The sequence below is a fragment of the Miscanthus floridulus genome, chromosome 4, assembly GCF_019320115.1.
Source record: "Miscanthus floridulus cultivar M001 chromosome 4, ASM1932011v1, whole genome shotgun sequence".
Classification (NCBI taxonomy): domain Eukaryota; kingdom Viridiplantae; phylum Streptophyta; class Magnoliopsida; order Poales; family Poaceae; genus Miscanthus; species Miscanthus floridulus.
The window spans coordinates 10,243,161-10,268,061 of NC_089583.1; the positions used below are offsets into that span (position 1 = coordinate 10,243,161).

Sequence of the window (24,901 nt, forward strand, 5' to 3'; positions counted from 1 at the left end):
AATGCACTACAGCCATCAAACAAAGAAGAATTGACTTATCTATGTACAACACAGGATTTTGGTGGTCACTATGATGAAGAAATACCAAGCTTTCTCCAGGACATACCTGAAAATGAAAATCATTATTGGCAAATTGACATATTCAACAACATGCACATTGATGAGGTAAACATAAAAAATAATTATTCTTTTCTACACCTATTTCAGTGCGTAGTGAATATTTGCAAATGCAAAACTCCAATGATCTGAAAAACTACACACTACTAATAACATATTTACATGAACAGGAACTCACAGCATCAGAAAATGGCTTCAGCAGCATCAATGCACCAATATCAAGAACCACAAAGGCTGCGTCAACTGCAACAGAAGATGAACACAATTCCAATGACAACCAATTCCTGACAGAAGAGGAGATTGATGAATTCATCATCGCAGAACAGATTGCTGCATCAGAAGGAAATAATGGGCCCATTGACAGTGCATACACACCTCAGCCGCTATAGAAGTTTGAGAGTAGAGCAACTGCCGAACACTTTTGTAGGTTCTATGCTTTTCTGGCTGGCTTCAAATTTGCTGTAAAACATTCAATGAGGACAATAGCTAAGAAGAGAGACAACGAGATTATAAAAGTAGAACTGAAATGCACCCATTTAGGCAAAGCACATCAACAAAAGTCCACTAAAGAAGAAGAAGCAGAGGTAGATAAGCAGATTGGAAAGAAGACATCAGCCAAAAGAAACACTAGTGTCTAGGGAAAATCAGAGTGTCCTTATACAATAACACTGAGGGAGGAACGAGTAGGAGGTCCATGGTTCATAATGCATCAAGATTTGGATCACAACCATGAACTACGACCTGGAGACCGGGACACACTGTTCTCAGGGCACAAATACATGACTGATATGGAGAAGGGGCTGATCAGGATGCTAAATGACAACAACATCCCGACAAGACAAATGGTGAGCATACTGTCATACCTCAGAGGAGGACCCACAGCCCTGCCGATGAAGAAGAAGGACATCAGCAACTTTAGGACAAAAATCAACAGAGAGATCAAGGCTTCAGACATGACAAAGGTGCTGGATTACTTTAGAAAGAGGCAGACTAAAGATCCGTCCTTCTTCTACAAGCTAGACCTGGATGAAGAAAGGAGAGTCAGAAACCTGTTTTGGGCAGACGGTTGCTCAATCGAGTATTACAAAGAGTATGGTGAATGTATAAGCTTCGACGCCACCTTCATGACAAACAGATACAACCTTCCTTCTCTCCATTCGTGGGCATAATGGGGCATGCACAAAGTTGTTTGTTTGGCTACGCCTTCCTGCATGATGAGACCATAGAAACTTTTCTGTGGGTCTTTGAAACATTCTTGGAAGCAATGGGAGGGAAGCACCTAGTGACGATAATAACTGACCAAGACAAAGCGATGAAATCTGCAATTTAGCTAGTATTTAGCAATGCAACTCACAGAAATTGCCTGTTCCATATCAAGAGGAAGTGTTACAACAGAAACACAAAGGTCTTCTCACAACATGAAGGCCTATATGAGGATTTTGAGGATATAATAAACAATAGCCTCACAATTGAAGAGTTTGAAACATTGTGGGTGAAGATGATCGAAGACAAGAATCTGCAGAATAACAAGTACATGACTAAAATGTGGCAAACGAGACACAGGTTTATTCCTGTCTACTTCAAGCATGACTTCTTCCCATTCATCCAAACCACATCCAGAAGTGAGTCCATGAACTCGAGGATGAAGGACAATGTTGGGCCGACATATAGCATGATGGGCTTCATACGAGAATACAACCGTGTCATTGAAACAATCAACAAAAACGAGAGGCTAGAAGAAAGCTACAGCAACCAGAAAATACCCAAGGAATTCATTTTTGGGTACACAATTGAACAGCAAGCTGCTGAGCTATACAACCGGAACATATTCAGGAAGTTCCAGGTACAGCTGAAGGCAACAGCAAGGTTAAGCTACAAGGAGACTGAGAAAGGGAAAACTTTTGAGGTCTGGCCCAAGAGCAACCAAATCCACAATGTGCACAGAATCAAGAGATATACAGTTCAGACTGATCTGATAGAGGGAAATGAAGAATTCAGCTGCATCTGTGCAAAGTTCAGCAAAGATAGAATTCTTTGCTCACATATCCTAAAAGTGATCATTGAGAAGGAAATAAGCACAATTCCAGAAAAATACATAAAGGACGGGTGGAGAAAGAAGAGCACAAGAGTGCATGTTAGAAGAGAGCAAGAGGAGACCATTGCAACAAGTGCATTGCTGAGGTTCAATGTGCTGTCTAGGAAGTCAGCAATCCTGAATTCAAAAGGATTGAAAACTAAGAAATCAATGGAGTACCTCTTGTCCAAGTTCAGCAAGTTGGATGTCAAACTGGATGTGCTTTTTGGCACCTAGCAAACAATTGATGGTAACAATCAGCAACAAGGTCATGAGGAAGGACACAGCAGGCAATAAGAACAAGTGATGGAAGATGGCTATAGTATGGCGGATCCAGAAGAAAGTGATGAATCAGAGACAGACATTCAGGACCTAGAAAGAATAAAGACAAAGGGAAGGCCAGAAATCCCAAAGAGATTCAGGACAAGAATAGAATATTTTGAGAGGAAAAGGTTGGAGCAAGAGAAGAAGAAGAAGGCAACTGAAGAAAAGAAGAAGGCAGCTGAAGAAAGGAAGAAGGTGACTGAAGAAAGAAAGAAGGCGACCACAGAAAGAAAGATGGCAGCTGCGCAAAGAAAGATGGCGGCTACAGAAAGAAAGAAAAACAAGAAACCCAAAGACAAGGACAGTACAGCAGGTAACCCTGCACTACAAAATTACATAATAATTTAAAACCAAAAACTAGAACTTAAATGCATTTACAACCAATTATTGTTCACAAGATCCCTAGTGAAGCCTCAGAAAAAGAGAAGAAAGGAGACAACAGTAGCTCCAATAGAACCAAGTTCATCATGATGATTACATAGAAGGACTTGATGTCAATTGTAGTGGCAAAATTATTTATGTCATTCTTGTAATCAGTAGGATATTCTGAAAACCTACTTTAAATTATGCCTAGACCTCTAATTGCAAATGATGAGAACTACAATTACAGTACCAAGTACTAGCAATTTACAGTAAGCGTTTTTGCAATTTATAAACTAGCATTTGTAGTACCTGTACAAACTTCATCATATGGCACTACACTTCAGCATACGATCTTGGGACAAGCACCACCATATCCTGCAGCAAAATTCTTGCACTTGTCTTTGCTATAAATAGGTTACTAGACTAAAACAGATTTGACAAAAAAAACCCCAAGAAACAGAGGAAGATAACAACTATGAATATGGAAAAAAGAACATTTCACATCAAGCTCCCAACTAAAATAATATAAAACCACCGTAGTTTAGATTCTTCACTGTAGATTTATCTTTACAACCACTATAGCACCAACAGAAGTACTATTATATCTTTAGACCTACAATGAAATGTATCTATCTGAGGCTACTGGAAGATACTACTGGGCCACAACTTGATAAAACATGGATTGCATGTACTCATAACTAAAATTGTAGTGCCATACACTTGCAATTTACATTACATCAAACTGCAATTACATAACTGAATATTTAAGTTGTTTGGTTTACATATGCAGTGGCCTACAGCTACTGCTACTGCTAAGAGAACTTGGTGCAGACATACATACTTGCCATATGCTTCATCCATGGTTTCAATTGGACTGTTATTTTTCTTTTTTGTTGCAAGCTGCAAAAAAAATAACAACTTTTGAGTCATCCTTGTTATGAAAATTACCATCACGCTTCACAACTAAAATTATCAACACATAAATATTTCAATCACTCACACAAAGAGTTCACAAATCCTAACAATATCAAGAAAGGCGACCCTATGCTTGAGCAATGGCATGTTCTACTCTAACTTGCTCAGGTGGCCTCCCACTCCTGATATCGGTAGAATTGGAGCTAGGTGGCCTTCCCATCTTCCTGTATAGACAAACCCAACAAACAAGACAATGTAGTCAAATCACAATACATAGAAAAAAGTTGACAGAAATATTAACAAGCATGGCAGCATGGTTATAGTATAATATACTGCAAGGTACCATGGACACAAGTAGAACTGCATGATAAATGCAGTTCATAAGACTAAAAGCAAAGGGAAAATCAGATCCAAGTGTAACGACAAAGGCAAATGGATAAACTTACTTCCTCATGGACTATCAATCTTCTGCATTCGGTCTACTAGTTCTCTTGTAGACTTGGAAAAATTCTTAAACCCCTAAAGAAAACAACCGAATTAAATAAAATACAAAAACAGCCCAATTAAGAAAAGCATGGTTGCATACATAATCAATATGCAAGAAATGGTTGCACAGAATATACAGATGGAACAGCCCCCACATCTTGGCCTACCTCCACAAACCTTCATCTAACACAAACACAGATCACATAGGACAGAGCACAAAGGACAATTTCTTTCTATGGAAGGACAAGGATAAAAACTTGGTGTGGGCTGACACAAAACACAACAAACATAAGACAAGGTGTGTTAGCACAAATCACAAAGGACAATTTCTTTCTATGGAAGGACAAGGATAAAAACTTGGTGAGGGTAAGCACAATCACAAATAACAAAGAAATCACAAGAAACATATAACAAGGCGACTCATATTGTCATCATATGATCAATTCAACAACTATCAATGAGTTAAAAAGCAAGTGCTACACTAGACTAAATTTAAAAAATGCAAAACTCACCTGTTGCCATGGTACTGAGGACAAAGGATCTCAATAAGATGCTGGTTGGACTTTAACTGACCGCGTACCCTCATGGTGCTTCTAGTATCCATGCATAAAAGTCATACTTCAACATCTTGGTCTGTAAGAACAAAATCAAACTCATAATAATATAACAAAGACCCAATTGAACTATCTATAAACAAGAAGACAAGAGGAACATGCACAACCCTCAAACTTCTCCTTGTCTTCCCTATAAAAGGTTAGTAGTACACAACAAAAAACACTTATAGAGAAAACCATAAAGCTAGAATAATGGGTACAAAAGAGTTAACATCAGCAATCCAACAGAATATTATCATCTTGTTTACTTTAGCCTCTTCAATGTATATTAAAATTTACAACCACTTTAGCATCAAATGCTCTCACCAAACTAGCTACTTCTTTACAAAGTGGCATGCACTCATAGCAAGAACCTACACCCTATATTGACCTAAACGCAAGATCTAGAGACAAGCCTCAAATCAAGCTCCCTGATTCAAATTGCCAGAGACCTGAGAAAGAAAAAAATAGAAACAAACAATCAGATTCAAAAATGTGAAGTTATAATAAACAAAGTGACGTTGGAACTAATATTACCTCCTTCACTTTGCATGTACCATCATATGCACTATTGTATTCATTGAAAACCATGTCATTAACAAGTTTGATGCGAAGTTGACTAATATCATCTTCGGTGTACTTCTCCAAAATATTCAGATGGACTTCAAAATGCTCTAGATTCTTTATAGCATACACACCACTATCATTGATTATGCTAAAAAAAGAAAAAAAGGGAAAAACAGGAAACAATGGGACTATAAGCACAAACAAAATCCACATGATCTATATAAATCAAAGGACTACATTTCAATCACATACTTATCAGATTGCTGGGGTACAGTTCCAAAGAAGACATGGAATGCATGTAAGCCATAGTCGATATTAACAACTTGTTTCCAGACGGTGGCCAAGTTTTCTAGCTACAAATCAGGCAAAAAGAAAATGACTACACCATGCAAAATAATATTTGTTTCGATGAAGGATATAGTAAACTACTGTAGCACTAAAAATAATGGGAAAAAACTGCCACTGCAATACTGAAAATAGACAAATGGTGCATATACAAATACAAACTGATACTTACAAATTCATCTTTCACAGCTTTGTGGAAAGCTGAGTCTACTCCAAAGCACACTGTGCATGAATCCAAGATTATACACCATCTCAGGCTAAAATACAGTACAACAATATACCACCGATCATGGAAGATTATTGGAAAATAGAGCTAACAAAATAACAAACATTGTGATTATTAGTAACATCACATAGTAGGACTAGAACACAACATTTATGCTAGTACTCTTTTTCAAACAATAGACAAGATATGTTATGCACATAGTCACTGGATGTTAAAGGCCTAGCACGATGAGCACCCTTAAAGCATCTCACAGCAGTCTCAAATAGTTGCTTCTCATCATCACGACCATGATTTCCAATAAGATAATCCTACAATAACAAATTGACCAATATTATTTCCATATAGCGCAAACATATAGTTTACAAAGAATACATCAACGACTACTAACCCTAACTTTAGAGAAGAAGTAATGCTTTCTAGAATCCCTGGGGTGTTTTCTAAGGAACAGCAGCTTGCAAAATGCGTTCACTACAAAATGGTTGACCTTTCCGCCAGGCCGAAGAGAAGATGAAAGTGCACTCAACAAGACAACAACAAACCCATAATCCACCACTTTTAGACTGCAAACACAAAAACAAAACAATTCACAGTGAATTGGTACAAGTATTAACACATGGTGCTGCACAAGGCTAAGAATGGAAAAATTGTGTAAATTTCAAACTTACTTCAAGTGTTCGCTGCTTTCTCCCATCTTCAAAACAGCTTCATACACATCAGATTCAAGTTTGGACACACTAATCTTGGATTGAGGGATGATAAAAGGGCTGATCTTGTACATGCTGGGCTTCGCAAGCCGTCTAGGACGATGAATAGCAACCTTTGAACTCGAAGACTGCCAAACAGCTTCACTGGACGACTCAGAGTTCAATACAAATCCATTGCTGCCAATAGACTTTGCAGACAAGCAAGGCCCACCAACCATAGACTTTTCACGATGGGATGGAAGACGTGATTGAATAGGTGTCTGCAAAACATACAACAAGGAACACATAAAATTGTTCGAAAAATGGAAAAACTAATAGTGTTAGAGCAAGGATCTAATAATTTCAATATATCCTAAAACTGCATCACAAAAAATCACACAAACACAATACGATACACTTACAAAGAAAAAAGAAGGGGGCATTTACTCCAAATATATATACAACACTAGTACTGGTTCGCAAGAGTATGAACATTACTACAACTACTTATACAAGCTATTACATGATCTAAAAGCAGCCCCAACTGCTACCATGTAGCATTGTACTAACTACTTCCCCTTCTACTACCATGTCTCCAAAAAAGATAAAGCAAAAGGAAGCAGGCACCATCACATTATCTCCCACCACAAACTTTCCAGAATGATAAGATTAGGTATGCCTATTTACAATTTTTATAGGATCTCCATAAGGACTGACTGCAGCAAGAGGAATAGGTTGACTTGGATCTTCTTTGATCTCAGAATATTCAGTTAAAGGTAAAGACTCCATACAGATAACGTCCTAAAACAACAATAAATACAGAAATAAGACCAGAGAGATAAAAAGTTACATCGTAATACAAAATCAATATAATGCAATAGGGAGGATTACATTTTCAACATTCCCATTTATCTTAGTCCCAGCATTTCCAGTGCCAGTGGTCTCCTCATTGCTCACATTACCACCTCTAGGAGACGTCGACTTATCAATAAAACCCCATTCTTTAGATGCAGACCTAGATTTCAAGTTCAAGTTGCTTTTGGTTTCAACCTATGAAAAAATGAAACTAAATCAGGTGGGAAAACATTCCTTGTACATCAAAAACTACTTGGCATCTACAGAAACAAAACAACATACATTTCCAGGGACACCTCCATGGGAGATATTAGCACCAACTTTCTGACCTGAAGTAGAAACTCTACTCAACTGCAGCAACAAAGAATAAATAAAATTTCATATACATAATATATAATGACTTAGCATGGGAAGAATAAACAAGATGGAAGAGGACATGTACCATAGACAACGCTCTATCAAGAGGACAAGATGTATCACAAGTTGTACCAACAGGGCGCCTCAAGTTAGGATCTGCAACATAATTTCCTAAGTCATCTAGTTCTTCAAACATTCTGAACGAAGGTACACTAGGGCTACAAAAGAATGGAGTCTTCGTCTTCAGACAAGGTTCCTTGATAGGTGCTTTTCTAGCAAAAAAAATATAAGACAATAAAGAAGGCTAAAACTTAAATGAAATAAAAAAAGTCATATTGCACAATTCAAATACTCCAATTACAGAATTACAAAGGTGCAATTTACTGATAAAGAGAATGCAACATAAAAAATAGGGACTAACCATTAAGATCTTGAGCAGAAACTGCATTTTCATCCAAGTCAGCTCTAGAACCAGCTTGAGCATTCTCCACTCCACAAGGACCAAGACCACTCAGAGAACCAATAGCATTCCTTAGACTCGATGCTTCTCCTGTTTGTCCTACATAGAGACCATGCTCAAACATGAGCCTAATTCATATATCTTAGATTTCAGTAAAGCATTTTTTTTCATCAGCGGGACAAACCTGGGGCCCTCTCAACTGTACCAACCAAGGAGATAGCAGCGGCCGCATAAGTTGTCTCGCCTTCATGAATAGTAGGAACCAAGGGGGAAGCCGTATATGCAATAGTTGCTTCGCCTTCCTAAACAATAGAGAACAGAATGAAACAAGTCTATTCAGTAGGGTATTTCATTTACTACATCAATACCTAGTAGTGTATATTACTAACAGCAAAAATATGCTGGAACCTATGCCTATCTGATCATGGAATAGCAGAACAGCTACAAAAGCATATAAAAACAAGAACCAAATAATGCAAAACTCACTTTTAGATGGAGCTTTTGACGTTTAGTTGCAACATTAGTAGTTAACACTTGGTCTTCCTCAATAACTACAGTATTATCCTTGTTACATCCATTTCCAGTTTGATCCGGCACAGTTGCCTAAAAAGACAAAAGTGACCCAACAATTTAGAAAATACACAACTGAAGACAAATAAAATGATAAATAGGAACATTCACCTCAACATTATGATCTTTTATGTGACTCAGAGGGGACTTGCCAAGACGTTGAGAGAGTCGAGTCCTAGACGCTACACTATTGGCGCTCGAATATTGTGATGCACATCTTTTCCTCTTCCTTTTACTTATAGCTGAACCTGAAAATAATCATAAGATTATGAACACACATACAAACAAATCAACTAAATGCAGAAATAAATGTTACACAACATTCCATGTACCTTCAGCTGATGAGTCTTTGGAAGGAATAATTTCAGTTGACTGAGAAGCACGACAATTCTCACCACCAGATCCATCGTATAATCCATCAGATTCAATTTTATCAGTCACAGAGCATTCTTCTTCATTTGTTTCAGTAGGAGCAACAACTATAGGATGCACATCTTCAATAATGGTATTATTTACAGCAGTAGCAGCACCATCCACTTCTTTCACAGCTGTTTTACTTGTATCACCAGCCATTCCCGCATCAAAGACATCATCTTGCACAACAAAATGTCCTGGAGAAGGCAGTGGGGCTTCATATTCAGCACGGACAACATCATCATCATCACCATTATGATGTGTTGGAGAAGGAAGAGGAGCTTCATATTCAGCAGGGATACCATCAACAACTCCATCATCACCATCATCATGTCATTGGAGGGGGCACTCTAGCAGCAGAACCCTCAGCCTCATGAGAAGCATCACCTACCACGATTAATTACATGAGTCATATGCATGTACATAAACACCTTAGCAACAAGTGTGCCCGGGCTCCTAAAGCCTAGTCTTGTATGGTGGTTTTCAAAAATATTGCACATGTTATCCATGTCCTGTAATGCCAAGTTAATAGTAACATATGAATCATGTAAATTTCATTATACAAGAGTAATGAAATGATCAAATCAAAGGATTGCACAAAGACACATACATTTGTCCTGATGAAATCACAATGTCTATCCAAAGTTCTCCTAAAAAGAGCACAAGCCTCTTTCGGTAGATACTCTTCAGCATAGCATGTGTCATCGATGGATTTCACCTACATAAAATCAACTCAACCAGTGATCTCAAAAAACCCTTACAGCTAATACAACTCTAGATGTGCATTAGAAGTCAACAAAAACCCAATAACAGAATGTTAACAAGGCATGGGCAGCCACACAAACTTCATAGAGAACTAGGGGCTATTAGATTACCATCCAACGCCCCAGGATTCATCATGCATGTATGATTTTTAGAATAAAATTTAGAGGAAGATATTTTCTATTTCAACACAGCTTTCTTTCAGTACGGTGTTCAGGCCATTTATTTGGCTAAGAGAAGTAAAGGAGAGCTTTTATTTGGATAGGACAAGTAGATGTAGAAAGTTTTAAGATATCACACAGCAGATAAATTACTTCTAAAACTTAATAAATACTGCATAGGACAAAATGAAACACTGCCTACAACTACTACAAAGATATAAAAAAGGAAAAAGTTACAGAAAGATTTGTTCTTCTATGACTACAGAACATTATCAATCCATCAAGATAATTGGCTAAAACATGCTTCTTCAATGTATTACTAAATTTCATTAAATAGATAGCCACTGGTTCTAAAAACTAAACAAGCAGTCTCTGAAATTAATCACAGTCAGACCAACAACATCGCTACAGAAATCACAATCTTGAGCTATGAACTTAATACAAGAATGACACTTGCACAGATTTAACATGCATATTGCACATGCTTATAACTAAAATTGCAATGGTCGTAACTTGTAATTTATATTATTGATGATTGCAATAAATGCCTTTGATCAAGTAAGCAACCTATGATCAACACTCAAGATTTTTGGTAGATTTTTTTCATACTAGACAATACAACACCAATGTATATTGGACAAGCAAAACCACAATAAATAGATGAAAAGTTGTGTTAGCAGAATCAGAAGAGAATTTTTTCTAAGAAAGCACAAGGTCAACATTTTGCTGACAGTAAGAATTAGAAGAGCCTTAGGGCACTAAGACTAAGAAACATTTATACAACTCCAGAAAGATCTAAACTCATGCAGCAAGGATACATGATACATCAATAAAGCTCATGGATACACAACATCACAACTACAAATATGAATTTTCAGGTTCACTACTCACCGGTCGCTTTCCATAAATGTCACCAGACACACTGATCATATGAAGCAAAGGTCTTGATCATCGAGCCCTTCCAACAATGGATTCTTGGCAGATCTAGGGGCAGCTGATTACGTACTCCAAAGTTGATATAATCAAGATAATAACCCTACATATGATTTCAAAGGCATCACTAAAACATGCTGCATAACCAAAAAATAGACAACTGAATAAAGGAAAAAAATACAAATATAGGCACACTTACAGCTAGAAAGTATCTGCAACCACCAATTGTACTCCGATGCTTCTTTCTGTAGTTTGTAATGGAAGAAAACATCCAATCATAGATGAACTTTGACCAATTCCATTCTTTCACCTTAGATACATCAATCAATGCACCTAGATACTGCAGGGCTCGGATAAGTACTAGAATTAGCACAAAGAAATGTAGACAAGGCTACAACCATGAAGTATCGAAGCACGTCATCATCAGATAACGTGCCTCCTACCAACTTGTCCCCAAATGTCTTGATCATGGGCAAAGAGGGCTCTTTGATTGCTGAAAGGAAGTTGCTCTTCGTAGACTCAGTATAATTCTCCTTAATATCTTCACCATCATTTGGAAGCCCTAAAAAGAGATGGACTGACAATGGATCCAATGGAATCACTTTCCCTCCAACTACTATGTCACTACAACTCACATCTACTTGATCTACTATCCATTGCACAAAGCCTCTGGGTGCTGAGCAACCATCGTACTCTAGTAAAATTCCAAAGCCATGATGCCTGATAATTTTCTTTTTGCGCTCATCCAACTTTGCTATTATCTTTTCTCCAAAGTACTTGCTATTAAACCTACTTCCTGGTCTCTCTGATGTACCTGCAGCGCCACTCAATTTCCCTTTACCTCTACCTCTAACTGTTCTGATACTCTGTAAAACAATGCAACAAAAAAGAAAATCTGGTTAGGATACTAGAATCACTAAACATGGTGACAAATTTAGCAAACAACTTGATTAGTTGGCTAAGTTTTTTGAACAAAACCTATTCCCTGAAATATCATGCTCATCATGCATCTGCTCAATCGTAATGCTACTGAATTTACCTTTCTAGTCTGGACACCTAAACCCCTTGCTTTCCCTTTCTTCTCAACAAACTTAGCAAACTGAGAATACATAATAGAAACAAAAATATCAGGTACAGTTCAAATGAAAATAGCACTATACAAGAACAAAAGTGCATGATGAGATCAAGCATTCAAGAACAGAAAAGAAAAATAGGCAAGGACCAATGCCACCAGTATCACTCAATCATTTACAGTATAATAATCATGCAGTATATATAGGAACAATAAACTAGCATGGACCCTAAACTACTACTACTACAGGAGTAATACAAAACTAAAATAGCCACAACACGATATATCAGATATTAACAGACAAAGGTTTCAAAACATACTCCACAAACGGCTTTTTGAACATGCTTCAAAGTTTTCAGCATTTCACTAGTATCAATATTATCATCTTCAGGATTTGGATCCTAAAAAAGGCAACAAGATATATCAAATATCAAATTATTATAATACACAGGTGCACACACACAAAATAAAGTCAAAATAAACTTAGTACCTCGCCATCATTGAAAGGATTAGAGGTTTCCTCTTCTGAGTTGTTAGGAAGATCATCCTCACTCTCACCATTTGTAGACTCACAAAATAAACTTAGTACCTCGCCATCATTGAAAGGATTAGAGGTTTCCTCTTCTGAGTTGTTAGGAAGATCATCCTCACTCTCACCATTTGTAGACTCATCATCATCCATGGCTACATAACAAAAAATGGTTAATGATCTCATTGCTAGCTGCAGTAAAAAACCAATCGAATTGAAATTTAGCAAAGCTCTCTACAGATGAGGGGTCAGGGCCTAGCATGTCAAGTGCATAAGAAGCTAAAATTACTAGTACAAGAACTTCTATATAAAGAAGGAAATTACTAGAACAGGAGCATGATTTTGACCAGAACACCTAGATGCTTGACATGCTGCTTGTGGACAGTATTGCTCACCCTATAAAATTTTCATATATTGTGCAAAGGAAATTCAGTCTTGAAATGCAGAATGCATAGCACTCTCATGGTTTCTTATTAATATGCAGATAGTACAATAGTATAGTACAACACATAATTCAGTTATCAAAATTACATAACAAAGGCACACAAAATCAGTTTTAGGACCACTGACATTCTACATGATTAGATCTAACAAAGAAACAAATCAATGTCAACCAAACAAACCAATGGTCAAAATCCCTGATTGATCTATCAACTCCTAAAATAAAGTCGTTGAGTCGATTAGTACAATCTGATTCCAATCTGGTAGGAAAAGGGGCAAATGGGCGATTGAGTTGCAACAACCTTGCCTAATGCCCATACTCCACAAAGAATCAAACAAATTGTGTCTTAATAACACATAGCCATGTAATCCTTCCACGATCAGGTGCCACATGTGTATCACCTATGTCAAGAGGGTGCACAACAACTGACTGAAATACCAGGAGCCCATAAAACTCCAAAACATGCAGTAAGTTGTGGGAGCTTAAACAAATTTCTAAAATAAACCATGCATGTGAGCTCAAACTTATAAAAAGAGATCCCAATATATGCAGTACTTGCCAAAGTCAGGAGACGGTAAAAACTGGATGAGCTCCATGCAATTACTAAAAAATGTTATTGTAACAAATCAATATTGCTCCATCCAATTGTGCAACCTCAAACACCATGTGGTCCATTGCAATTTTGTCAGCTATGTTATCTTAGAAGAGGCCTACTGCATGCAAGAACCAATCACATGAAGAACACAGACACATGCAGACACAAACACAAAAGCTTCTTAAAGAAATAGAATATGACCACAAAAGTAATAAGAGCTGACGGTGGATACGTCCAACAGGGAACTGAAAAGCACAACAGTGAAAATTAGCAATCACATATCAAAGCTAAACTCTGCATAGCCACAGAATAACAACAAAAACAGAGCTTGTGCATTTGCACCACTTAATGAAAAAACCACACCAATATCAAAGCTGTGACAGTAGACCATAAACTCAAAGAATGTACTAGTGACTACAAATAATAAGCATCAAGGCTAGACAAGCGATAAGAGCAGCAACATGTAGCGACAAATATGTTCCACCGCGAGTGAAAATGATGCATCAACACAAGACCTAACCAAAACAAAGTACTACAACAGATTGCACAGGGTAGTTTAGCACTATTGATGGATCAGGTCCACGAGATTTCCCTTTACATCTTGTCACCCACCAAATACCCATTTCCAAGCAAGGGAAAGGAATGTTGAAGTACCATTTCCTCATCAGGAGCTCTGACCACATAATCAATCAATCATCACGAAATCTAGACTGCCCAAACGCATGTCAATAGCTCACCGCCTCAGAATCAACACAAATTTTAAAACCCTGACATAGGCTGAAATCATAACCTACTAGAACCTACAATTGCTCAAAAGAACAGACAGTCATCTCAAGAGAACAGACACAGCCATGTGCACGGTAGCCCACATAACATAGCAAGACAGACCAAGCTCTGCTTTAGATCTACAAGCTTGGCAGAACAATAGAAGCCCTAAATTTTCAAAAAACTGACATAAGGCAATGGCCATCCATTGTTCAATTGGATACATGGTACAATGACAGCTAATCCAACAAACCCTAATCCACACCAACGGTGCGATGAACCCTCTGATCCACACACCACCAAACCCTAACATGAGCCCATCCAATCGAAATCACCAGATCCACACCACCAAATCGCAACCAAAATGGGTCAAAATAGAGGGAAGAGGGAGTCGTACTACCTGCTGACCTCCGCCGCGACGCACCCTCCGAATCAAAAAGTGAGGAAGAAGACCGAGCAGACCTACGCTGTCGTCGTCACCGTCGCCTTCGGCGTCGCCAAGGAGGAGGGAGAGAAAGGGAGAGGAAGCGAAATGGACAGGAGTGGAGCGGAGACTTCTCGGTAGGCGCGACGATCCAAAATTGAACAGTAAAGTGGGTCCCACATGTCAGCGACGGAGCGGGTGGAAAACAGACCGCACAAGCGCGCGCCGTCGATGCCCCATCCGACGGAGGACAAATCGCGTGTTTTCTCCAACAGAAACACGCGAGTGTCCTTTAGCAATACCGAACACAAATGGTTGTGTGCATGCCGGAATAATAAAACCATTTCTTCAGCTATGGGTCCGAATCTTTTGTCCAAACACAAAGGTAAAGCCCACGAGAGCCCAACCCACGTATAGCAGCCCATGTCCCGCCGAGAGATCCCGAAACATCCCATTGAGCCATACAGGCATACAGGGTCGAACAAGACAGGATGGCGGCAGCTTGCGCACGGGCGCTCCGCCCGCTGCTCTCAAGGTGCTCGACGGAATGCCGCCGCGGCGCTTCCCCTTGCCCCTCCTCCTCGACCGCCGCCGCCTCGTTCTCCAGCCTCAGCCGTGCGGTCACATCTCCCTCCACACCCGCCTCTCGCTCCCGGCGCCTCCTACCCGCGCAGCGCGCGGCGGCTGCGGCGCGCGTGCTGGCGCAGACGCGCTCCCTGGCGAGCGAGGACGCGCGGGGCGGCGTCGGCGGGCGCGAGGCAACGACGGACGACGAGGAGGGGGCGCAGGAGTGGGCGGTGGAGTGGGAGGACAGCGAGGACGACGGCTACGAGCCCGAGGTAGCTCCGTTCGGTTCGGCGACACTGGCCTGGTCCCCCTTGCTGCTTGCGAAGTGGGGCTCTGACCATCAGCGCTTTTCTCCAGATCGGCGACGGCGGGGACGGCGGCGGGGTCGCGCTACGGGGCGTCGAGTGGGGCGAGCGTGCCCTCGTGGCGGCCGAGGAGGTTCTTGCGGACCATTTTGGGGATGACGTCGCCTTGTTCGCCTTCAAGGTGTCGCCGAAGGGATACGTCTACGTGCGCCTCGACAAGCTGACCAACGTGTGAGTAACGTTTTTGTTTCTTTCTTTTCTGGTTGTTGTGCAGGCATTTTTCGGTCTCGTTTGTTCATTATGGTGTTGTGCTTGCCCTTGGATGATTCAGAAATTGTGTGAATGGGTTCAGTGTGAACCAATGTACTAGTTGGCTAAAACAGAAGTCATGTCCTTAGTGACAACTCACTGCTACTTATCTGTGCCCAAATTTGATGCCTTAAAAACACTCTGGCGCTGACATATTTGATGATATTTTGGCTTGTTATGGTGATATCATGATTGTATCCAATTATCCATTGTTTAGTATACTAGTATTCTCGGCATATTTCGGTCTGTTTATTATTATTGGTTGGTGGTGTGCTTGTATCTTCTATTTATTTATGACTTCATGTGCCATGCATTCTGCATTATTGATCTTAAACGATGCAGAACTGCAGAAATCACCAAAATGTCTGTATCATTTAACCTGGTCAAGGTAACATGGTTCTATTGAAATGCCAATCTTATTCTTTGCCTTTTTTTACGGGTATTGACAGGTATGGGTGCCCTGATATTGAGGAAATAGAGAATTTCAATAGGCTCTACAAGCAGAAGTTGGATGAGATTATTGAAAGAGGTGAAATATCCCTGGACCTGGCACTTGAGGCAAGCTACCTAACCAAACTGTAAACCAATGGATGCATCTGCAGCTCAGACCTACTTACAGAAAAGTTTTGGTCATTGCAGGCATCATCACCAGGGGCAGAGAGGCTTCTGAAGGTGCCCGAGGATTTGGACCGCTTCAAGGACATGGCTATGAGGGTGCAATACCTTGCTGAAGGCGATAATGACCTTATGTCGAAGCAGAACCTGCTGAAGGATGGCATCTTCTTGCGCGAGTCCGTTGATATTCAGGCTGAGCACTGTGTCTGGAAGCTGGCAGATGTCAAGGAAAACCGAGCAGAAGCTGGGAAAGGAAGGCCGCTGAACAGGAAGCAGAAAGACTGGAGGCTCCAGACTTCCTTCACAGCAGTGAAGAAGGTGACCTTGTACTTGGACTCAAACTAGTAAACCCGTGCCAGAAAGACTATGACTTATGAAAACTATACTAACCCTAGTCAGACTCATGTTTAGATCTTTTTGGTCTAAGACTAAGTTGCCCACTGGATGTGTCAGAATAGTGTGGTATATTTTTTGTGGAGGCAAGTTACCTTTTAGTCTTGTACGGGATCACAATCTTATCTACTGAGGTTAACGAAGGTTGACCCAGCGTCTGCACTGCTTGTAGCTCCAATATTTTGTGCATACTGTTTCACTTCTCATGCTTGATTATGCCTCAAGAATAAGGTTATGGTTGACATTTTTGGGAAAGGCTTGAAGTCATGTTTTCCGGTGTCTGAATCATACAGATTTATGTAGAATAGGAATGTTGGTTTTCTTTATAAAGCTATGTTGATAGATATCACATAAATTGGATATTCATGAAATTACTTTGCTACACTGAAGCTTTCTTTTGAAAGATTTACACTTAAGATTTCACATTTGTAGTATAGTGTCACTTTTTTGTCCCTTCTTTTCTCCCCGTTTTGTTAAGGTAGTAGAGTGTCACTTGACTTGACCACAAGGAAACATAAGGAGCTGCAGATGCAACAACTTGTTGAGCTCAACCTCAGCTAAATGAACGTCTGATCATGGTGTTGGCATGTTAGGACCGTTTGTGATGTATGTACAACAAATACAGAACATCAAGTACTATATATCCATGATTTATTAACTCATACAGTACATGTTTTGCAACTCTCATCACCAAGGAGTACGGAGTCAAGAGTGTTTTATTCAGTAGCAAGCTTGATTCTGAACATTGACACGAAGCACATCACACGGTCAGGCTCCACGCCTGCTCCTTCTCTTGAGAAACCTTGCCGGGCTGAAAGGATCAAGGTCAACGATCTTGGCCTTGCCATCGAGGATGAGCTCCGCGAGGGCTGCGCCGGTGGCCGGACCATTGAGGATGCCCCAGCAGCTGTGCCCGGTGGCCACATAGCACCCCTTCACGCCCGTTATCTCCCCGATGACCGGCAGCCCGTTGGCGTCGGCAGGTAGCATGCCTGCTCCGCGACCACCTCCGCGCCCTCTTCCTTCTTCAGCTGGCTGGACACCTTCCCTGCGATCTTATGCAGCATTGCAATTGAGTCTGGTTCGCCCGTTATTGTTGCTGGGTCATCTGGTGGGTTCTCGTCCTTGCTCATCCCACATATGTACACCTCCCCTGAATGCGCAGAGACGCGAGCAGCGAGAACAAGATGAGCGAATTGGGCAATTGAAGCTTAGTAGTTGTGCAAGAATTTCAGCAGGTACGTGACAGGCAGCAATGGCGTACCAGTGGGCCGCGGGTACACCTCGGGGTCGAGCATCTTGGCGCCGGGCTCCGGCTGGTAGCTGAGGAAGAGGCAGTGCGGCGTGATCTTCTCGGGCTCGCGCGGCCGGAGCACGATGCTGTGCGCCTTGAGCCCGGACACGTCGAACACCTCGCTGACGACCTCGAGGCGGCCGGACCAGGGGCCAAGCGCGAGCACGACGGCGTCGCGCCCCTTCACCACGACGCCGGCGACGCGGCCGTCCCGGGCCACGACGCGCTCCACCTCGCCGATGACGACCTCGGCGCCCGACGCGGCGAGGACGGCCTTGGTGAAGAGGCCCGGGTGGACCTGCGCGGTGGTGTCGGGGGGTCCCGAGCTCCCTCGGCGGCGCGGCGGACGCGGAGGGGTCGACCCAGGGCGGGAGCCGCGGTTGCGGCGAGGCGGGGGCGGGCCCGGGGTGCGTGGGCAGCAGGACGGAGAGCGTGTGGACGGGGCGGAAGCCGTAGGCGGCGGTGCAGCGCGAAGGAGGCCCGCGCGAGCCTGGACAGCGCCGGGGTGGAGTCGCACCAGACGAGCGCCAGGAAGCCGCCGACTTTACCCGAGGCGGCGCACGCCGGGGCGCACTTCTCGATGAGCGTCGGGACGGTGGGGGACGCGGCGTGGGTGGAGAGGAAGTAGGCCGTGCACGCGCCCACCACGCCGCCGCCGCAGATGACCACGCGGCGGGGCGGGGTGGCGTCTGCCAGCGCGGCGGACATGGGCGGCGTCAGGGTAGGGGTGCGCTGCGGCGGCGCGGGTCGGAGCTCAGACGCTCAGCGGAAGGCGGCTGGAACTGGAAGTGCATGGAAGCAGGGGAAGAGTTGTGATTGTGCACGGTACTACACGTCTACACTCATGGCTCGGATGGATCCAATTTGCTATTTTAACCCCAGTTGTGCTTCACAAATGCTGATCTGTGTCAGTATAGGCCTTTTGAGTTTCAGACACTGGCCAATCACTTGACATTTCAGGATTAGATTGTCCCAGAGAACATGTTTTTGTTTAGCGTTTGCATAGATAGCTAGATCAATAGAATTGATTGCTTTCCAAAGTTTCCATATCTGCCTGAGTTGCATGCGGATATCTCTCTCTCTCTCTCTCTCTCTCTCTCTCATCGAAATTTTTTCCTGTAATTCGCAAAAAGAAAAAAAAAGCAGGTAACCATTTGCTGAGATGGCAATACAACTGACGTGGTTAGCGTTTTGCACGTGTTGATTCGACGGGAACGAAAAGTGATTTCAGAGTGTGGCTGATTATCTTTGTAAACCTTCATTGCTTCAGCTGCAGTCGTAAGTTCATGATTCATAAAGCAAAGGGACAGCAAGTCTCAGGGATCAAAACTCAATGGACACAACGAACTCCAACTATCAGAACTCTCTGAACAATCTGAAGCTTGGCCGAAACATGCAGCTTTTGCTTCACATCTCTGCGAGTCTCCATTTGTCAGACTTGTGCAATACTAATTCCCAATTTCCCACACAAGTTCAAGGAGCCCATTTGGCAGCTCGGAATGGCCCCGGATATAGCTAGAAACGCTAGAATTGCTATTGGTCACAAACTCACAAAAGAAGAAGAAAAAATCACGGCACTACCGTTTCAACTTTTTTTTCCATGCTTTCTATGCGCTTGATGGAATGATAAACCGAGAGGGAAGGAGAGGGATGTGGGAGGATGATTTAGTCACATTACTTGAGCTTGGTGCCGTCTAGGTTCATCAAGAGGTAGAGCTTCTAACGTTAGTTCCTCCTCTATGTACCTCAGGCCCACTTAGCAAGCCGCTAGACTAGCCCATCTTACATCCTCTTCTACATTTGCTAACTGCGGTGGACTTTGTTTGTTACCACTTCTTCAGCCTAGGGAGGCTTTCTGAGATTGGCTCAAAAAGGTTCTTGGTGAGGTGAGTTTGTGACCTTTCGTTCAGCAGGGAATGGAGGCTAGTGGAGTGGGTACCGGTTGGGTTGGAAAAAAGAAGCTGTTTGGATCGGAGCCTCCTTTGGGCTGCCGCCTAGGACGTCAATCGAGCCCAGGCGTCGGAAATCGACGGCCTGGAGGAGCTGCCTAGCGGCCTGGCCCAGGCGTGTTCTCAGGTCTTTGATCCTACCAAGCCCAAGTCCATTCACCTGACATCATGACCTCATGTGAAGGTCAGACCACACGGACCCCACCTGCCATTGAGATTGTTCTGCGAACCTCCGTGCGCGTACCGGCGCGGCTCCCCATGGCGCCAAAATTTCATTTCCCCCGAACCCATCCCAAAATTCCCCAAACCCCTGTCCCCGTGTCTTCTCGAAGAAGCCATATCGCAGTAATTACACAATTGCCATCAGTAACTTATAATTAGCGTATCTTTTCCGTTTTAACTCCGATTTCAGTGATCTTCGCATCGTAGTGATGCGTAGATTAGTTTTATACACTTTTCAACATGTTTTTCCTCTGTTGGTGTGCTGTTCTAATTATTGCTCTTGTTTGATATGCATGATTGCACTGGATGTTTGTGTGTTGATGTTTGATGATCGAGTATAGACGGTGAGCAGTATATCGGTGAGCAAGGCCAATACTTTGACGACCAGCAGGATCAGCAGGAGTTTGCTGAACAAGGCAAGTATAGCATGGGATCATCCTTGTTGTCCTATTCACCTTAATATCATTTTAATTCATGTGCATGTGTCTACCTTTACCATTAAGGATTTTCTAGCTTTGTGCTTATACCTTATCACCTATAGGTTTATGCATTGGGTAGTATTTTGCTAGTGCTCAATAAATAACTATGATCTTGTAACTTGATTAATGGTATATGCAATAAACACTTAAAATATGCTTTTTAGCAACATTGAAAAGGGGGTTGGAGTATTTGGCTGCTTTCTAAATGCTCTAGTTACTCTTCCTAAGGACTTATCTGTAAGTGAATTTCCCCGGGACTTACAGTACAACCGTGAGAACTACATGACTCTGGCTTTAGTTTAGTAGGACCTTTTCTAGCTTGTTAGTAGTTACATTTATGGCGCAAAACGGGCTCGCCGAGTTGGGTATAGGACAGCCTCTGTTCTTATGTGTATAGCCGCGAAGGAATTATGCCATCTGAAAGGGGTTCCTATATCTGTTTGTCGATTGAAAACCTAGTGGCCCTAACTTGTTAGATGAACCTTTGAAAGACGTCAAAGTGTACCATGCCTGCTCATCTTGGAAGTGTTTTGGGAGTAATTAACCCGAGCATATGGGCAACACGACTCACGGGTAAAGATATACAACCTCTGTAGAGTGTTAAAAACTGTTATAACAGCCATGCTCACGGTCAAGAGTGGCCTAGGCTCCTTACTAAATAGTGTTTTCTAAGATGAACATTAATGCTTATTGTTGTTACTATACATTATTCATGCTTACTTGATTATATGGTTATTTGGGCTATTGTTTACCTTGTTGCTACTCAGTTGCTAAAAGATGACTTACTAAAAGGTAATGCAGTTAACCAGTGTCTACCTTTGAGCCTCATTAACCCTATGTTATTCTTGTTGAGTACGAGATGTACTTACGCTTGTCTTTACATTTTAATTGGATAAAAATCCTGGATGAGTAACAGATTATGATGGTTATGCTAAGTTTCCTGATGATTACTAGTCTTGCGATCAACCAGTCGACCATCCCTGTGGTTATGGAGGTGCCATAGAGCTACTAGCTATTTATTTTCGCTTGCTAAGACTTTGATATTATGTAATGGATTAAATACTCATGATGTAATAAAGCACTGTGTTTGGTATTCTCCTTTAATTTGTGTGGCAGAACCGTCCAAAATAACGCGCTTTCGAAGGCGCTTGTCTTCCACTAGACACTAAGCACCTCGAAAGTTAGCTACATTGGACCGTTCTGTCGAGCCCACCCCAAGGGAGAACTCGAATCAATCCACATTTGACCTCTAGAATCCAATAATGAGTACAAGTTTACAATACTTAGTCCATTTCACACAACAAGAGTTCTTGGAAATTATTTATTATAATACTAGAGTTCAGAGTGCGATAATTAAACAACGGAATGAAAATAAACATCTAGCAAAAATGATATAAAGATCCGTTTGTGCCCACCAGAAGAATCCTCCACACAAAAGCTACTCCTCAAGCTGCACCTACAATAGTGTACTCGCAAGACTTACCTGATTAGAGGGAATTGTTTCCCGACTCCAAGGGCTATGATAGGCAATATGGGTTTGTTGTTTTCTTTTTGTTTGCCGAAAGCATTACTAATAGTTCATCCTTACAGTCAAGTTTTATTAGCAGTCATAATTACTTCATTAGCTAACCATTCTAGGTAAACACATGTTCTACTTTCAAGCAATGGTTGAGCAATCAAAACCATTTCACAGTCTTTCGTCTTCTAGTTCTTACTACGGTGCTAGACCATAGCCAAGTCGTATCGTCTTACGAAAATGGTGATTCGCGAACCAATGTATCATAGTTGGATACCCCGAAACACATGCCCCATTTGTACCTCAGGCATAAACAAGACCAACCCATTCCACTCCTGTCACGGGGTCTAGGTCCCCGTCCAAACTTGGACTCCAAGCCCCCACACTTGAGACCCGGTCTCAGTATGGTGCTTAGACCTCTACCTTTCCCGCCTTCAATCAGTCGGTCCGAAAAGAGCTAGGAACCCACGACAAGAGCGTAACGAGCCTTCTTGCTCCCATAAGCAAGCATGTGCTTAGGATAATAAGTCTGTGACCTGACTATCATCCACAGCAATGGACGGTGCTCAATTGACATGGACAGAGAAAATAGTGTAACCAAGTCAGTGCCCCGTGGCCGCGGGACACAACTCGTCACACCCATCAATACCCATACCAAATCCCTACCCGGTCACCATTTTTCCTTCCATCATTTTATTATGAGAGTAATAGTAGTATTCTCCTACTTGTGAGTAACGACAGGTTACCCACGCTACCGATAAATCTAAATATAGCAGCTACTCGATCCTGCACTAGTAAGACTCATAGGATAGGTATATATATGCATGTGGTTTCCATAAAATTCCTGTAACATAAATGCACATAACATATATATACAGTGATTATTAAAAATAAGGGTTATGCACCGGGGCTTGCTTTGGACAGGCACGGTGTTAGCTAAGTCAGTTAGTGGCGTCTCTGGGACCTCCTCCTGCACGAGGAATCTCCTCCTCGTACTCCTCGAACTCAGTGCTCGCCGGTGGTCACGATCTCTGCCGACTCGTTCTCTATATGCATGCGATGACGATGATGCAGCTATTTAGTATTTAGGCAACAACAACTCTTAAAATAGGAATACGCATACTAAGTGTCGGGTTCATAAACCCGGGGTCCCTCAGTGGACCGGCTTCCCAACAAAGGCTCGGCCTAAGCAGACAAACAGCGCAACTCGTGGGCCAGCCCAAGTATCTGAACGATAGGCCAGAAGGGTAATCCGATCACCGACCGGAAGTCTGGCCGAGGAGGAATGACACCCGCCTTCTGACTTCGGCCCACCTCTCCGACTGGAGCGCTCGCTTCGGTCTCCAGCCTACCTCCGGACGGCCTCTCTGACCGGAAGGCCTGACCAAAGCACTACTTTCCTGACTCTGACCCCATGTCCGACTTGTGATACGCTGAATACCTTACTCACTGCTCTTCTCTGACCAGTGCAATTAGAGCCGTCCGAGACCAACTGACCAGGGGACGCCCGCTCGGAAAGGACCAGGGAACGAACAAAGAAAGCAAGGCAAGGCGCACAAGTCAAACCATGATACCAGGGACCGTACCCTCTATACCTGCAGGAACAGTACTCTATAACCACCCTAACATAAACAGTGTTGTAGGCGCTAACATTTTCCCTACAGTATTATGGACGTCCGTTAACTCCCATACGGTAAGGCTCCCCCACATGCCCCTGGGACATCGATAGTATTGTGGGCGTCGACATTTACCGTACCGAGTGAACATGGCGAAACCCCTCACATGCCTCTAGGCATCAACAGTACAGCAGGTACCGATATCTTCCATACCCGAACAAGACGACATAACCTCCCATGTGCACCCGACATCCAACAGTGTTGTAGGTGCCTACCATCATCCTGTACCCACCGGCGTGGGCAACAAGGTTTAGAAGCATACGTACTCTCTCCCTCTCACATGTAAGGCCATCCCCTTCATCTATAAAGGGGATGTGCTCTCTCCCAAGAGACTAAGTTAAGCTAGGTCAATTCAAGTGCTTCCAGATTCATTAGATTCAATCAAGTTTACTAGCTCACAACCACAGAACAGTCAGGTTCAGACCTCAAGCACATGCTTGAACACTTAGCCCATAACGGAGCTCCTGTCGCTCTCGGCCCTTCCGATCAGAGCCGACCGAACCCCTTGTACCCCCATCTTTCTCCTTCTCAGTTTGTAACCCCA

General features: G+C 42.3%; 2 protein-coding genes and 1 pseudogene across 2 annotated transcripts; 2 read left to right on the top strand and 1 right to left on the bottom strand.

Moving 5' to 3' along the window:
* The first annotated feature begins 896 nt into the window (after positions 1 to 896).
* On the top strand, positions 897 to 2,428 carry LOC136548042 (protein FAR1-RELATED SEQUENCE 5-like). Its single transcript, XM_066539698.1, has 2 exons — positions 897 to 1,157; positions 1,496 to 2,428. The coding sequence occupies exons 1-2, from the start codon at positions 897 to 899 to the stop codon at positions 2,426 to 2,428; spliced, it is 1,194 nt and encodes a 397-aa protein (XP_066395795.1).
* Positions 2,429 to 15,342: 12,914 nt separating this feature from the next.
* LOC136550912 (uncharacterized) lies at positions 15,343 to 17,180 on the top strand. The gene is made up of 4 exons (XM_066542495.1): positions 15,343 to 15,871; positions 15,957 to 16,135; positions 16,663 to 16,771; positions 16,853 to 17,180. Exons 1-4 carry the CDS (start codon positions 15,524 to 15,526, stop codon positions 17,171 to 17,173), a joined length of 957 nt encoding a protein of 318 aa, XP_066398592.1. The 5' UTR covers positions 15,343 to 15,523; the 3' UTR covers positions 17,174 to 17,180.
* Positions 17,181 to 17,978: 798 nt separating this feature from the next.
* LOC136550911 (D-amino-acid oxidase-like) lies at positions 17,979 to 19,341 on the bottom strand (annotated as a pseudogene).
* Between the last annotated feature and the right edge of the window lie 5,560 nt (positions 19,342 to 24,901).